Source organism: Anneissia japonica, unplaced genomic scaffold, assembly GCF_011630105.1.
Source record: "Anneissia japonica isolate Jap-2015-1 unplaced genomic scaffold, ASM1163010v1 scaffold287960_len3192837_cov198, whole genome shotgun sequence".
In the NCBI taxonomy this organism is placed as follows: domain Eukaryota; kingdom Metazoa; phylum Echinodermata; class Crinoidea; order Comatulida; family Comatulidae; genus Anneissia; species Anneissia japonica.
Window position 1 is genome coordinate 1,801,344 of NW_022712725.1, and position 14,251 is coordinate 1,815,594.

At 34.4% G+C, this 14,251-nt stretch overlaps 3 protein-coding genes across 3 annotated transcripts in view; 1 reads left to right on the forward strand and 2 right to left on the reverse strand.

Annotated features, from left to right (window-relative positions):
• The window catches only part of LOC117108044 (sulfite oxidase-like), an 11,371-nt gene extending 7,571 nt beyond the window's left edge, over positions 1–3,800 (reverse strand). The window contains exons 1-4 of the mRNA XM_033249891.1: positions 3,714–3,800; positions 2,446–2,551; positions 2,020–2,200; positions 522–726 (exon numbers count right to left, since the gene is read on the reverse strand). Of these exons, the coding sequence (XP_033105782.1) occupies positions 522–726; positions 2,020–2,200; positions 2,446–2,461 (402 nt within the window). The 5' untranslated portion in view covers positions 2,462–2,551; positions 3,714–3,800. The remainder of the gene's footprint in view (positions 1–521; positions 727–2,019; positions 2,201–2,445; positions 2,552–3,713) is intronic.
• On the forward strand, positions 3,791–8,058 carry LOC117107998 (peroxisomal membrane protein 11A-like). Its single transcript, XM_033249816.1, has 4 exons — positions 3,791–4,035; positions 5,006–5,121; positions 6,534–6,697; positions 6,935–8,058. The coding sequence occupies exons 1-4, from the start codon at positions 3,806–3,808 to the stop codon at positions 7,259–7,261; spliced, it is 837 nt and encodes a 278-aa protein (XP_033105707.1). The 5' UTR covers positions 3,791–3,805; the 3' UTR covers positions 7,262–8,058.
• A 264-nt stretch (positions 8,059–8,322) lies between these two features.
• Positions 8,323–13,798, reverse strand: LOC117107999 (peroxisomal trans-2-enoyl-CoA reductase-like). Its single transcript, XM_033249817.1, has 7 exons — positions 13,643–13,798; positions 13,023–13,188; positions 12,347–12,428; positions 11,642–11,738; positions 10,812–10,916; positions 10,120–10,234; positions 8,323–8,925 (listed from the first exon to the last, which is right to left on the reverse strand). Exons 1-7 carry the CDS (start codon positions 13,715–13,717, stop codon positions 8,837–8,839), a joined length of 729 nt encoding a protein of 242 aa, XP_033105708.1. The 5' UTR covers positions 13,718–13,798; the 3' UTR covers positions 8,323–8,836.
• Positions 13,799–14,251: the final 453 nt, after the last annotated feature.

Consider the following 14,251-nt stretch of genomic DNA (forward strand, 5'->3'; position numbering starts at 1 on the left):
ACACAATTGTTCAGCAAAGTTGATGATGTGTAGCCACTTCTTATATTGGCATCTTTTCAAAAAAGGCCTGGAAGCAACTTCTAGGAAAGGGGTTACTATTAATTATATTCATAAGCCATGAAATACTTACACCGAGGGCTGAAACATAGCATGAGCCACTTCACATGTAAGCTGGGGTATAAACATGGCGGGGTAAGAATGGTCGACGCGTGGTTTAACTTCTGAAGTTCAATAGCCTGAATGAATCTGCTGTGCCAAAATCACCTTCTTTATTACCTAGTACAGTATCAAAACCCACAATGGGCACATACTATAGAGGTTGTTATTATTGGTCACAAGGCACTTGTTTATGTAAGAAACTGTACTGTAATAGGGGTTGTATCTAATATATGAATGATACCTTCTTGTGTTTATCCTATTCATTAATTATGGAGTTTAGGTTATATGGGGATATATTTCTGTAGTTAAGTATGGGACCAAGCTTGACTAGAATAATTATCTATCTGTTCCCACTGTAATTAATACCATGTCATATCCTGTGTAATGTTTGTAATAAAGAGAATTATTAATAATATATCATGAATCCCTCTAAAATCTGAAATAGAAAAAATATATAAACAACTGTTTACCATCAGTGTTGCCATAACAGTATGCTGTGTAAAGTTGTTCTTTAGTTCCCATATTGAAAATTTGCTGTGTTTTGCAACCAGACCTTCAATCACTAATCTATAATAATATCAAAGATAAATATGAATATTAGCAATAGTTAACCAGAAGCGGATCTTGCACACCATTAATAAGAAATTAATAGATGGTATTGGTTGATTATAATCATATTGTATATCCACTTTTATTGTCATTTCTACCGTACTATCATTATTGCCTCTGTCATCGTCATCATCATTGTTTATCATCATCAAGAATATCATCAATGGCTTTGTCACCATCGTTACTGCTGATGTCATCATTCATTGTCTTTGTAATCATCATCAGTTTGGTGCAGGAGTTTGCAGTTCAGTTTTCCAAACTGAATTCCTTGAATTTTGTGCAATGCTTGGACGATTTTTTTTTCTTTTTCTTTAATTTGTATATTTGATAATAATAATAATAATAATAATAATAATAATAATAATAATACAATAATTAATAAATTTAGAGTGATAATAATGATACAATGAATAATAATAACAAAATAATTGATTTTATTACATATAATATGTTTTTTAATCTTTTGTGTACTTCTGATGTTTCAAATTTTAATGTATTTTAATGTTATTTTTATCTCCGTTTTTTATGTCTTGTGCTTGTGTTTGATTGATATTTTGATGTTTTAATATTGGCCTACTTTTCCTGTATATATCATGTAATTTAGCCTTGGCTGCGATTTTGATGTAATAAAAGAAACTAAACCTCAAGTACTGTGTATTTCACCTGTGTCCATCGGCTAGGCACTTTACCTATGGTTATCTCCCTGCCCAGGTACTGTAGGTTCAAACTCAAATTCGCTAATAACTACCTGCAACATTATGAAATTCCCCCTATTGGGAGCCGAGTACCAGGAGAGAATTTAGGTGGGGGAGGGGGGTTAAACAGGATTTATCCCCCACCCCCAAAAGTTTATTACCAGTATGTTTTTTTAATGACTGAATTTACAGCCTAAAAAGTTGGCCTAAAATAATATTTATATTTAATGCCTCAGGAAATATTAGTCTATTAACCACACCCGCATCACAAGGGGAACTATACTTCTGTGGCTTAGTTGAATCAAACCATCTGAATTTCTATTAGCCCCAACACACTAACCAAGAATGCTGGATCCACTGATTATGTGTTCCATATAAAATTTGATCAAATTACTGATCTAAAAATGTACAGTGCTTTGAGGCCTAGTTGGCACTGAGCGCTATGTAAAACTAACATATTATCATCCTCATCTTCATCATCATTCTCATCATCATCACTAACATCCAATTTTGTCATTGTTATTCCTCACTTTTATTAATAATGAGCAGTTCTTACTTGTAAGATTCTCCGTCTATCACTGGCACTGGTGCATGATTCCGGATGTAGAATTTCTCATTCGGTGTTACAAAGTGGTCCCTCAAGCTGGTCACCGGTGGCTCTGCATTGAATGGTGTGCTCTGGTTTATAGTGAAGTCAAGGGCTCTCCTCGGTTCCTTCTTATAACCACTTGCCATTACTTCCAATTGTAAACAAAAAAGTAAAATATTAGATTTGTAGATCTAAAATGAAAACAAAGCAAGAATTTGTAGTACTGGTTGTTTGTAATGGTTAGCTATACCACCACCCCCCCCCACCCCCTTATGTGTACATGGCTCATTATTTACGTTTTGCAATGGAACATTTTCAGGAAAGTCAACCCCTGCCCAGATGCCCTTATGGAGTTCCACCAATATCATAGGCCGAAGGTCATATGCAGAGCACCTTGCATTGGTGCCATGTTCAGATTTCGAGCTTCATGCTAGGATGTTCAACCCCCATCTCAATAGAAGGCCTTCTTGCATCAAATTCCTGCCTTGTTTTCACTTTACTAAAAAAAAAAAAAAATCACATTTTTTTCCTGAATATTAACTTTACAATACTTGTCGTGGAACAATAAGCAAAGCCATATGAGGCAACCAAATGGTTAAGTTGTCGCACAGTCCAGTATTGAGTAAATGAGCTATAAAATATTTGAGCTCAAAAAATTGCCTAAAAATCCAAAATTGTTTTTCACTATAGATTAACAGTTTAATGTCTCATTAATCATGTCTCAAAGCAAAGTATTAGCTCTGGAAGTGGTTAACAAATTGTTTATTTAACGTTATTTTGATAGTTCATTCTATTAAACAATGCATGCAAAAATAACTTTGAAAGGCAATTACTCAAAATCATGTTTATCTTGAGTACTGTACTTTCACTTTCCAATAACTTAGGCTTGAAATGTCCAATTTGAATTAATGACCCCTCATTTTAAAGATCACATACTCAGGTATCTGAAAATTCCATTAACTTGAATTTCAATTTTTGCTACAACTTAGCCATTTTGCCACAACATGCCTTATATTATTATGAATTTAATACAAAAACCTGCTGCTATTGTTACACCAGTCTGAAACCATTTATTTGTAAATCTGATTTAAGATGTTATTGATTGTCCTAATCCAATCCATATACCATACTAAACATCCAACCAGAATTATAAATTGTTTTAAGACTGATAGTTACTGCCTAAATAAAAAAAAGGCAAAATACACACAATTTCATCAATAATTTATATCAAAATAATAATTTATATATATGTCTAGGCCTAGTAATTATTTATTTATTATTATTAATCACACTGTCACATAGATAGACCTATAATTAATAGTACAGCTATTCCATAGGCCTGGCCTACAGATATAATATACTAAAGTATGTACCAACAACACTTGTTTAAAAATAGCAGGCCTGTGTACTGTGTAGCCTTATCGCAGCAATTTTGAATGACTATTGACGACATGCAACCAGATTTAGCTAGTTTTGAAGTGGAGTGAGACTGAGTCGTGACGAAGCTAGACTTCCCAGGTCTAGCCTTCTCCAGGCTTTGCCTAGTCCCTAGCCTAAACAAAATTATCATAATCATGAATACATGTAACTAATTACAACGCATAATAATAATTAAATGCCTAGCCTAGGCTTACTACCAAAGAACTTAAATAGCAGACTACCTTTCTTATCTTCGTAAGCTCGATATTAAAAACGGATGATTGCCTCGTCCTCCTCGGTGTGTTGTTTTTTTTCGTGATCGTGACCCCATCTCATGAAAACAAGGTCATTCAACCCTGCCCTTGATGACTCGCTTGACTGCACTCTGGCTGGTTTTGCACATTTTGTCAAAAAAAGAGACAAGGTTTCAGGAAATTCGTCCTACACAATCAGTGAAAAGCAAACTTGTTTTAAAATGTCCATGTCTAAACAGACGCAGTGTTCTTTTCTCCGCGATTATGTAAAGTACACGAGCTATACAGAGGGTCGAGACAAAATTTATAGGTAGGCCTAGCTTGCTAGGCTAGCTATGCCTATTGGTCAGCAGAGGAGGTTAGATTCGGCTTAGCCTAACCATTCCAGCTAGCTAGTGTGGGGAATGGTAGGCAATTAATGGTAGCCTAGAAAACATTAATATACTAATAATTACAGTAAGAAAGAGAAGAAAGCAAAGAACTTATAATACACGGCAATAGGTATTTAACATGTATTGACACACTACACAAGACAGTTTTATTTAACCAGAAATTCCAACAGATTTTAGGCGTGAGCTTTTTTGTTTTTGTTTGGTAAAATTTGCTAGTGTGGTAAAATGTGTCTGCTGCGGCGAGCTGGTTTGTGGCGAGTTTGTTTTTGCCCAGATTGACTCGTATTCACAAAACCAATCATATTTCAAGTACTGTGGATTAAAAACATTGAATATGTAAATTGTAAGAGAGCTACGAAAATCACAAATAGTATACATATATTTTTTAATAAGGCAGATAAAAGAATGTTGGTCCTTAACTTAAGCATGAGACCATCAGACAGACCTCAAATGCATGAGTCTCACACCGATCTTACATAAATCTAAAAATAAATTGCTACACCATGATGAGAACCCCCTTAAATACTATAAATAAATTATTAAAATATATATTGATTATTCACTTTATATTTTCTGGATTATTAACAGCAGAGACTATCAAACATTTTAAATAATACATATTCCCTATCATTTATTTAATTTATTTATTTGTTCTTTATACTGGGTTACCTCTTCAGTTTTAGAAATGTAACAATTTAATTATAGTCTTTTTTTGTATAATATTTCAAGAAATACATTTTGGCAAGTTTTGAAACATCTTATCTAATAGACATATTGTCTATACTAGCATATTTACTGTGCTCTATATCTTTACAAACACTAGATTATATTATTTACCATATTTAATATTAATTCAATTCATATTCCCTGTATTTTTTTTCTTTTCAGGACAATTCAGTATGCATCCAGGTTTGTGCTATGGTATCTTTCAAGGCATGGATCACAGTCATCGTTTCAGCAGAAGGTCAAAAATCTTGAGAGTGCAATTACCACATCGAGAAAATGTACGATTTACTTTGTGAATATAATTTGTGTAGCCTATACAAATTTCACTAGGTATTTTTATTTATTTCTTTTAACACAAACATGAGTATGTGAAGAAAATTTGAAGTATGCTTACTCATGTATAAGTGTCAAGTAACGCATATTACAGCAGGTCCATAAATAATATATTAGTCGCCATATTCAAGAATAAAAACTGATGAGGGAGGGAGGAAGGTTTTTTTTCTCCAACCCCCGCCCGCCCAGTGGTATATCTAGTGGGTATGCGTGGTGGGGGTGCACGTCCATTCAAAAATTACTCGCGCCCCACCAGTCGCCCCCCCCCCCAAAAAAAATCCCCCCCCAAAAAAAAATCATGGTAAAGTAGTTAAAACCACCTAAAATCACCTTATTTTGCGAATTACCGCCTCTCGACCCACCCACTTCACCTTAGCGCGCTCCATCAGCACCCCCATTTCAAGATTTCTAGATACGCCACTGCGCCCGCCGCACAGACCCACGCAAATACACTATATGAATGAACAGCATAGCAGTACATACCATTGTAAAATCTTCTTCTATATCTCCACCTCCAATCTCAATTGAAAGAATCAATTAAATAATAATAATAATATGTCGTTCTTACATAGCCTTTACAAAGCCTCTAAGCGTTTCACATTACTACCCCGGTCATTGGATCAAACACATATGGAACACATTGAACACCAAATTAAATTATTAAATTAAATTATATTATTATTCCATAATATTGCGGCTAGTAATCAGCGCAGTTGTGTTGGAACCTACCAGGTACCCACTTGTACTCCTGGGTGGAGAGAGGCAACCGTAGATAAGGTGCCTTGCCCAAGGACACAAGCGATTTGCACAGCTAGAGTTTCGAACCCCAATTAAACAATTCATTAACAGTGGTATTGTTGAGTTAATTGTGCATGCGCATTATGCAAATGCGTAGCAAAGTCAGCTAAGTCAAATGTGTTAAGAGAGCTCATTTAACCAGATCTCCTAGAAGTACCTTCCAACAGTTGGGACCCTTGTATTGTTATACAGGTCTTAACTCTAATCATAGAGAAAATAGAACTGTTCTATTTTCTCTATGCTCTAATTAGAGACCACTTTCGGGACTGGGGTTTCCCTGGTCTTTAGCAGCTTTGGTCTCTAATTGGAACAATAAAGATAAACGACAGTTAATTTGGTCCTACAGAAAATTGGTCTTTAATTGGAGGGATCTTTATTTTGAGGGAGACCTGTATTTGTTTTTTGTATTGATTCTTGATAGATTTTAATCAACTTTCTATGTGTGTTGTAATTATTATGATAATTAATTTTATTTAGGTTTTTATTGTTACGCAAAAAAATATATTTAATTTCCACACTTGTATCAATAACACACATCTTATTCTTCTAACCTTAACAGTATTCAGAATGGCGAGGTGCATTGATTTTGCTTTGAAAGCAGTAGATGCTTTGCGTACCACAGATGAAAAGCTGATGATATTCAGCCTGATCGGAAGCATTGGCAAAGCCGGTTGGCTAGTCCTTGACCATGCCATATGGTTTGGACAAATCAAAGTGTTTACGGTACGGATTTGTTCCCAAATATTTTATTATTATTGTTTCATTTTAATTGCTTAATTGCTTTTGATTAAATAATATTACAATTACTAACAATTGGACAAACCAGCACAAAATACAACCTTCTCTGCTCCTTGGGAAGAATACCTACCCATGTTGCAGCACTAAGCACAGACTACTTATTTTAATTATATATTTACAATAATTTTAACTTGATTGATTTTTTTTTTTTCACTTTTATAGGTTGAAAGTCAAAGGTGGGCCAAGATCTCCTACTGGCTGTGGTTGATTGGTGTTACCGCTCTCGCTCTTCGAGATCTCCGCAAAATCTCATTGCTCACGGCTCAGGCAAAGAGGCTTAAAAGTGATGGTGAAAAGGGAGAGAAAATTGCCCTTAAAGCCGAAATCGAAAAAGCAAGGCTTGAATTTCTGATAGACTTCTCAGATGCTTTTATTCCTCTTTCAGCTCTGGACTTCTGCAGCAAAGGTATTGGTGCGTTGGGCGGCGTTGTTGCTTCTGTCGCAGGCGGTTACATTGCCTACGAGAAGAATGTTCTTGCCAATAGATAAAGAAATAATTATCACTTTTAATTGGTTATGAGTAAGTTTTAGTTCGAGACGAGTAATCTGAGATGAATTGCCATCGCTGTGAGGCATTTAAGCATGCTTAATTGTATTCATATTTGGATGTCATTGACTTTTGTAATCACAGATCTGGTGAAGGTAACATATTGATTCAATTATAATAGCATGCTAGCTATAAATGTGACGCACTGTATGTCATAATGTTAACGTACAGTCCCAGAATAGTCATCGTCTCAAACGGAAACTTGCTGTCAAATTATTAAAATCCTGTCGGGTACTACTGTGTTGTATTCAGGGATACAGTGGACCCACCCCTGGTCTGTGCTAGCCTGAGATTTTCAAGATTAAAAATGTAAAAAATATTCTGGGATTATTTTCTCAATAACACAAATTTATTTAAGTTATTATTATTTTATCCAAATATGTACAGACCTGAATTGCTCTTATTCAATCATAAAATTATTAAAATTAATATTGGTTTTAAACTAATTTTTTTAATAGGCGGGCTTGAATTTGTGAACAATATACAGATTTTGTTAATAATGTAGGAATACAAGCTGTACTAATGCATGTGTAGATTTTATATTGAAGCACTGTAAAAAATTGAAAAATACACTTAGGAGGATGTATAAATGATTGAATGTATTATGAATGTTAATGGAGTGGGACAAGAATTGGTGGTTTTATACTTGGCTGGCATGAGTGCTTTTCTCATAGAGACGGTCGAATAATAAATTTATTGATTGTACTCTGGATAAATTAAATTGGTTTAAAACCATAAATCATTTTTGTACATACTTTTTTTGTTTGATATTACTAAAAATCAGTTGTACTCTGTTGCTAGTCTGGTGACACAAAATCAGGTCCCACGACTTCCACAATACTATCCCTATTTACCAGAAATACTTCAGCTCCGGGGCTTTGCTCCATTAGAGCACCTCCTGTGAACCCACCAATGGGCTTCGACATCCCAATATCCCCCGGCTTTTTCAAGGAATTCTGACTATGGGGCTGTTGTGGCTTTTGTGGAAGACAGACAAATTAAGTTCCTGGGCACTATATTAACTTTTATTAGCACTGTTTTATATACTGTTTTTATTTCCTCTCAGAATATATTCATAAAAACATTGCTGCTCCATTAAAGCACATACTGTACTGTACATTATCACTTAATAGTCTCCAAGCTTAACATTATCTTTTAAATAAACATATTTTATCTTTTATTAACAATCATTTCTTGCATTCCTAATAAAATTACACCTCTAAATTAAAGCAGGGTCCCAGGTCACCCAACGAGTCATGGGATCTCACAGAAAACAAGACTGCTTCCACATTCCCCTCCTCCTCACCCCAAAGATCTCTTGAGACTAGCCCATATCTAATTCCAATTCATTAATTTCAATGTTTTTTGCTAACTGTATTATCAATTGCAAATCTTTGCAATCCTCTTAAAAAGTGATGTAACCATTCACATAATTCCTCACACATCCTTGCACATTCGTATATTATTGACATCAAAGCCATTTACTATATCTGTTCTCTATTCATTTGTTGTTTTTATTATAACATTGATTTTGGCATCTTCTTTTCTTGTTCATTTGCTTTATCTTTGTCTTCATCCCAGTCATATGTTGGATATTTGTTATGATCTACAAGTAGATTAGTAAAAAATAGAAAAATCAGGAAATTTATTCAGTATTAGAATACATCATCTCACACAAAAACATTAAAGCTAGGCGTGCACACGTACACACCGGGGAATTGGGGAAAATGAGCAAGAGCTAGACACACTTTAGTAGGTCTCTAGCTAGCCTAGGCTAGGAAGTAAGTACTTTTTTAGGTTTCGTAGAATCTATGTATGAGGTATATAAACCAAATATTGACTGCTCTAGATTTGGGGTATGGCCCTTGGGAAGATAGGCTATATCTCCACATCACCTCGGGTCAATAGATTTCACCATTCCCCTCATGAGCAGTCAATATTTGTATATATTCCCCTGAAAACTAGTACTTTTTTGACTTGTTGCGTGATGTGCATAGGCCCACTTCACATCACACTGACGGGATAGGGGACTGCAACCTCTAAGACGAAAAAGATTGGCCCATGACTGCGCTACAGAAGAGCGAGTAGACGATAAACCTATGGAGGCTAGGCAGGTCTGTTTGAGCTCCTGGATGAAGGACTAGCCTAGGCCTAGCATTACTTCTTGATGAAACTGATAGCAAAAGCACCAAAAGGCAAATTAAATGTGTCTTGTCAATATTCAACAAATATTGGTAGATGGTGGGTGCTGCTGTTGAAATTGAGGAAATGAGCAAGAGCTAGACACACTCTTTGATCGCCTAGAAGACTAGTAGGCCTCTAGCTAGCCTAGGCTTGGTAGGCTAGGAAGTAAGTACAGTACTGTATTTTTTAGGCCTCGTAGAATCTATGTATGAGGTATATAAACAAATGTTGACTGCTCTAGATTTGGGAAACGGTGAAATCTTGGAGATCATAGCCTACTACTGTATATCATTCCTCGGTCCAAGGGAAGATAGGCTATGGTCTCCACATCACCGAGGGGCAATAGATTTCACCATTCCCCTTATGAGCGGTCAATATTTGTATATTATTGAATACGTAACAAGAAAAAAAGGAAATAGGAAAGAATTTTTTGAGAAGCTTAATCGTTTCCAGAAAATATATAGGGCCCAATATATACAAGTTATTATCATATTTCACTTTTTTTTGTAAAATAATGTCACTAATCATCAGAAGTCAAAATGCTAAGCCTGTCATATTTCATAATTCGATATTGAACTTTGACCCATGAAAGGCATAATTATTGTTGAGTTGATACCTGGTATTGTCAGCATTGAGGGATTATTTATACTAGAGCCTCCATCCACTTTCAAGGTATCACCGGTTATATATGCAGCAGCTGGGGACAACAGAAAGCAAACTGCTGCTGAAATCTGAAGAGGTCAAATCAATAAATTACCATAATTAAAAGGTTATACTAATGAAGAAGTTAAAAATGCAAATTTAATTGATTTTTTTTTGTCATGGATAATTACATATTGAAAATGTGAGTTGATTTAATTTGAATAAGTAATTGAAGGTTTATTTGGTTATAGTTTATTAAGAGAGACACTAAAAGAAAAAATAAATAGATCTACAGGACCTATGAACATACTGGCTAATGATCGCTCTGACTGGATAAGTATTGTTGAGTGTGCTATGTCACAAGATGTTTAGCATTGATGAAGATGATGATGATGATGAAAGAAAAGTTTGACTCTTCTACACTTGAATGCATGCTAAGGTCCCACATTTGGAAGGCATCTTACATATGGCTAATAATGTAGTCACCTTGTACAACCTACTGTGCATTTGAATCCAAGTGTGAAACGCCTAGTACGAATTGACAAGAATAAACCTAATACAATTTGTCTAAAAATTTGTCAAAAAAGATGCAAACATTTTCATTCTCTAGTTGTCAAATTTGTTTTACAAGCTATTGGATGTGAAAGTGAAGAAAAAAATGCTCACCTCTTCAACTTTGCCTAATCGTTTTGCCGGTATTGCAGGTATACTTTTTTCAAACAAATCAGGATCCGGATAGTTAGCAGCTGCAGTCTCCGAGTACACTGTTCCCTAGTTACCCACACAAAAATGATTTATCTATAGTTTCTTTTGTTTGAATAGAATGATCAACCTATAAGTAATGGTTTTTTTTTGTGATTTCAAAATAAAATCACATAAATTATATAAATAGACAATAGTAAAACTCTATATGAAAATGGATGGAAAGAAAATAATGATAAAATAATAAATGCGAGAAAAATAGAAATGTGGGAACTTTTTAAAAATAATTTTGGCTGGAATTCTAGAAATCTCTAGTTTTGTTGACAAAGATTTCTAGTTCACTGATGATCAATAATGAAACATCCCTTTCCTTGACATACACTGGGCACCAAAGGATAATATTTAGCCTTTCAGTAATTTTGGGAATCGGTTTCTACCAGCATATATACTTGAAATATAAAGAAAAAAAAAGTGTTGTGATATCAAACCACATTTGTATTTTGAATCATGGAGAGTCAGTCAGATTCAAGCTAGGCTTAATTCTAGAGCATATTGCCAACCATCCCTTATCCCAATATATTTAGGTTGATAAAATGGTACCCACAGGGCAAACAAATTAATAGTTAAGATATCAAATTTAATTATTTGAGTCAAAAAAATAATGTTGATACAATTAAATCCAATGCTACAGTTAAAACTAATTTAACTAGTTGTTTATTTATCAGTGCATTACTATGCTAATGGATGATAATTTCATGATTAAGATTTTGGTTATCTATTCAGCGTTCACTTACCGGTGCAACATTATTAATGCGTACACCATTTGCAGCCCATTCTATTGAAAGCGTCTTGGACAAGTTCACCACGCCAGCTCTTGCGGCTGATGTATGCCTACAGGAAAGTAAATAATGTAATCATCCTCAAAAGAAGTCCATTAAAATTTGTTCATTTTATATTTAGCCAGAAAATAATATAAAACTTGACATGACAATGTGGAGCAGTAGCCTAATGCATAAAATACACACGCTCCAAATACAAATTTGTTTAACTAACGTAATGAGTTTCCTCAACTAAAAAAATATTCCCTAAGCTTCATAACAGAATTTATTTTTTAAAGTAGTGAATGATTACTTGCAGATGTCAAAGCATGGATGTTTAAAAGTATTAAAAGGGTTTGTGAGACATTGTTCCAACCATTAAGGTATGATATTATTTATACCTATATGTTCCAAGACATAATTTCAACACACAAGTCCACTCTTATCAATATCATCAATGGGATCTCCTCATTTCTAATTTTTCAAAAAGTTTGTAAGAGAAACTGTGATTTGTACTACTGTAGTCTAAACAAAAACTGCATAAAATAATGGCTGTGGGCACCAAGGGGATTTTCAAGTTTTTTTCTTCTATGCATCACACTTATATACTGAAATTACACAAATATACATTAAACTTAGTTCATAAAGACATATTCAAATAAACTTAATAACAATACTTACGACATTAGTGGAAAGCCGTTCCAAAAATCAACAACTATGTTTACAATTGATCCACCATGCTCCTCCATCCATGCATTATAAACTGAAGGGAAGGAAGAGAAACAAAAATGCTTTAGAATTGTCATGGTCTAAAATTGCAGAGAGATAATGCAATGCAATGGTGGTGCACTGACTAAACTATGACATTTCACATGATGAATAGAGCTTTTGCCAAAATATGGGCATAATAATGTAATATCAAAACCATGTATGGTCCCATCACATGCCTAAACACATGTAACTGTCACATAAGCCTTGATATAATGTCGACAGAGCTTTAGTTTCTTCGTTTATATCACAGGGATAGATTTGATATTGGGTGTACACTCTACTCATTATGATATTTTGAAAACACTCCAAGATATATTTAGAGGGCACTACAAAGCAATCACATATATAATAATTATTATTATTCTAAAAATATTTTGAAAATTCATTGTATTAGTAGTATACAGTATGATGTAAAAATAATGAAGAGCCTTAACTAGGCTCTATATTAATCATTTTACCATCAATAGAGTTCATTTTTTATTTTTTCTATCATAAATAAAATATAAATTAATATGTACAGTATAACCTTTTGAGAATGTTTTTTTTTAACTGCTAACCCAAAACATAATCAATCACATTCACCAACCTTCTCGACAACAAAGAAATGTTCCAGTTAGGTTTGTGTCTATCACAGCATTCCACCCCTTTGTACGAATGGCAGAGGCTGGACATGCAAACTGTCCACCTCCGTTGTTTATTAAAAAATCAATTTTTCCATACTCTGCTAACGTTGATGACACAAGATTCTTAACCTGAGCAATGAAAATATAAAAACTTTACACTAACTTTAATATTTTCCACTGTGATTAATGTTACAATACAGTTATACTGACTAGAGCATTGCTGGGGTGATATAGATAGATGAATTCCAAAGCAACTGCATTTTTACACACCATTATATTCCATACTACATCCATAGATTAAATACTACTGTACTTTCTACTGTCAGTGAATTACTCAAAATCAATCATGTAAAATGCTAAAAATCAACTCTTTATTATCCAGAGGGCATTCACATCCTACCATCTAAATTTATACCTAAGTCACAGACATAGATTCAGCGCTTGGATAAAAGCGAATGTGAAATCTTCAGATTCCAACTCAAGACTCTCAGACTGGAAGACAAACACCCTGCTACTGTTCCACATGTTTCCATGGGTTTTTTTTTAGATTTTTCTTTTCTTATTCATAATGTTGCTTACATACCTCTTCCTCCTTCCTTATATTGCATGGTATAGACTTTATCTTTGCTGGTGAGCCTTCAGGTATTGCTTGTCGCATATGAGAAGCTGATTTGCTCAATCTTTCTTCATTCCTCGATGCTACCACAACTTTGCATCCTATCACAAAAAAAATTAATTAGAAATTATAAAGTTACTGAAGTCTCAGCCAGACAGAACCTGCATTTCAGCATTTTCATAATTACTAGTGAGAGCGCACTGTAACCCAAACCTAAAAGAAACTTATGGTATTTGAAACATAGCATAGGCCTTATACTTTCCCTTTTGGCATAAAAGTGTTTCCAAATTCCATTTTTAAAAAAAGCACCTTTCAAGCTATCAAGTTTTATGCGACAAATATGAGCAATACTCAAATATGGGCATGATAATGCCACACTACTGCTATCAAATTTTTGTGACATTAAAAAAAAAGTGCAGATGGACCAAGTTTCCTTTCTTAGTTTAGACCAGAGATCCCAAGTTTGAAAACCAAAAAATAGGGAGATTTTTTTCATGAAGCGATCGCCTTCTGTAGCGACGCACTGTGACGCCTTACAACGCGCTGTGCAACATGAAAGTATTACACAAAATGAAG

What these genes read in the sequence shown, in the direction of transcription:
- LOC117107998 (XM_033249816.1), top strand. Translation starts at nt 3,806, where the DNA reads ATGAAAACAAGGTCATTCAACCCTGCCCTTGATGACTCGCTTGACTGC. An exon ending in GGTCGAGACAAAATTTATAG is followed by an intron (nt 4,036 to 5,005) that starts GTAGGCCTAGCT and finishes TTTTCTTTTCAG; the next exon opens with GACAATTCAGTATGCATCCA. An exon ending in GACAAATCAAAGTGTTTACG is followed by an intron (nt 6,698 to 6,934) that starts GTACGGATTTGT and finishes TCACTTTTATAG; the next exon opens with GTTGAAAGTCAAAGGTGGGC.
- LOC117107999 (XM_033249817.1), bottom strand. Translation starts at nt 13,717, where the DNA reads ATGCGACAAGCAATACCTGAAGGCTCACCAGCAAAGATAAAGTCTATA. An exon ending in ATATAAGGAAGGAGGAAGAG is followed by an intron (nt 13,189 to 13,642) that starts GTATGTAAGCAA and finishes TTCATTGCTCAG; the next exon opens with GTTAAGAATCTTGTGTCATC. An exon ending in CTCAATGCTGACAATACCAG is followed by an intron (nt 8,926 to 10,119) that starts GTATCAACTCAA and finishes ATCTACTTGTAG; the next exon opens with ATCATAACAAATATCCAACA.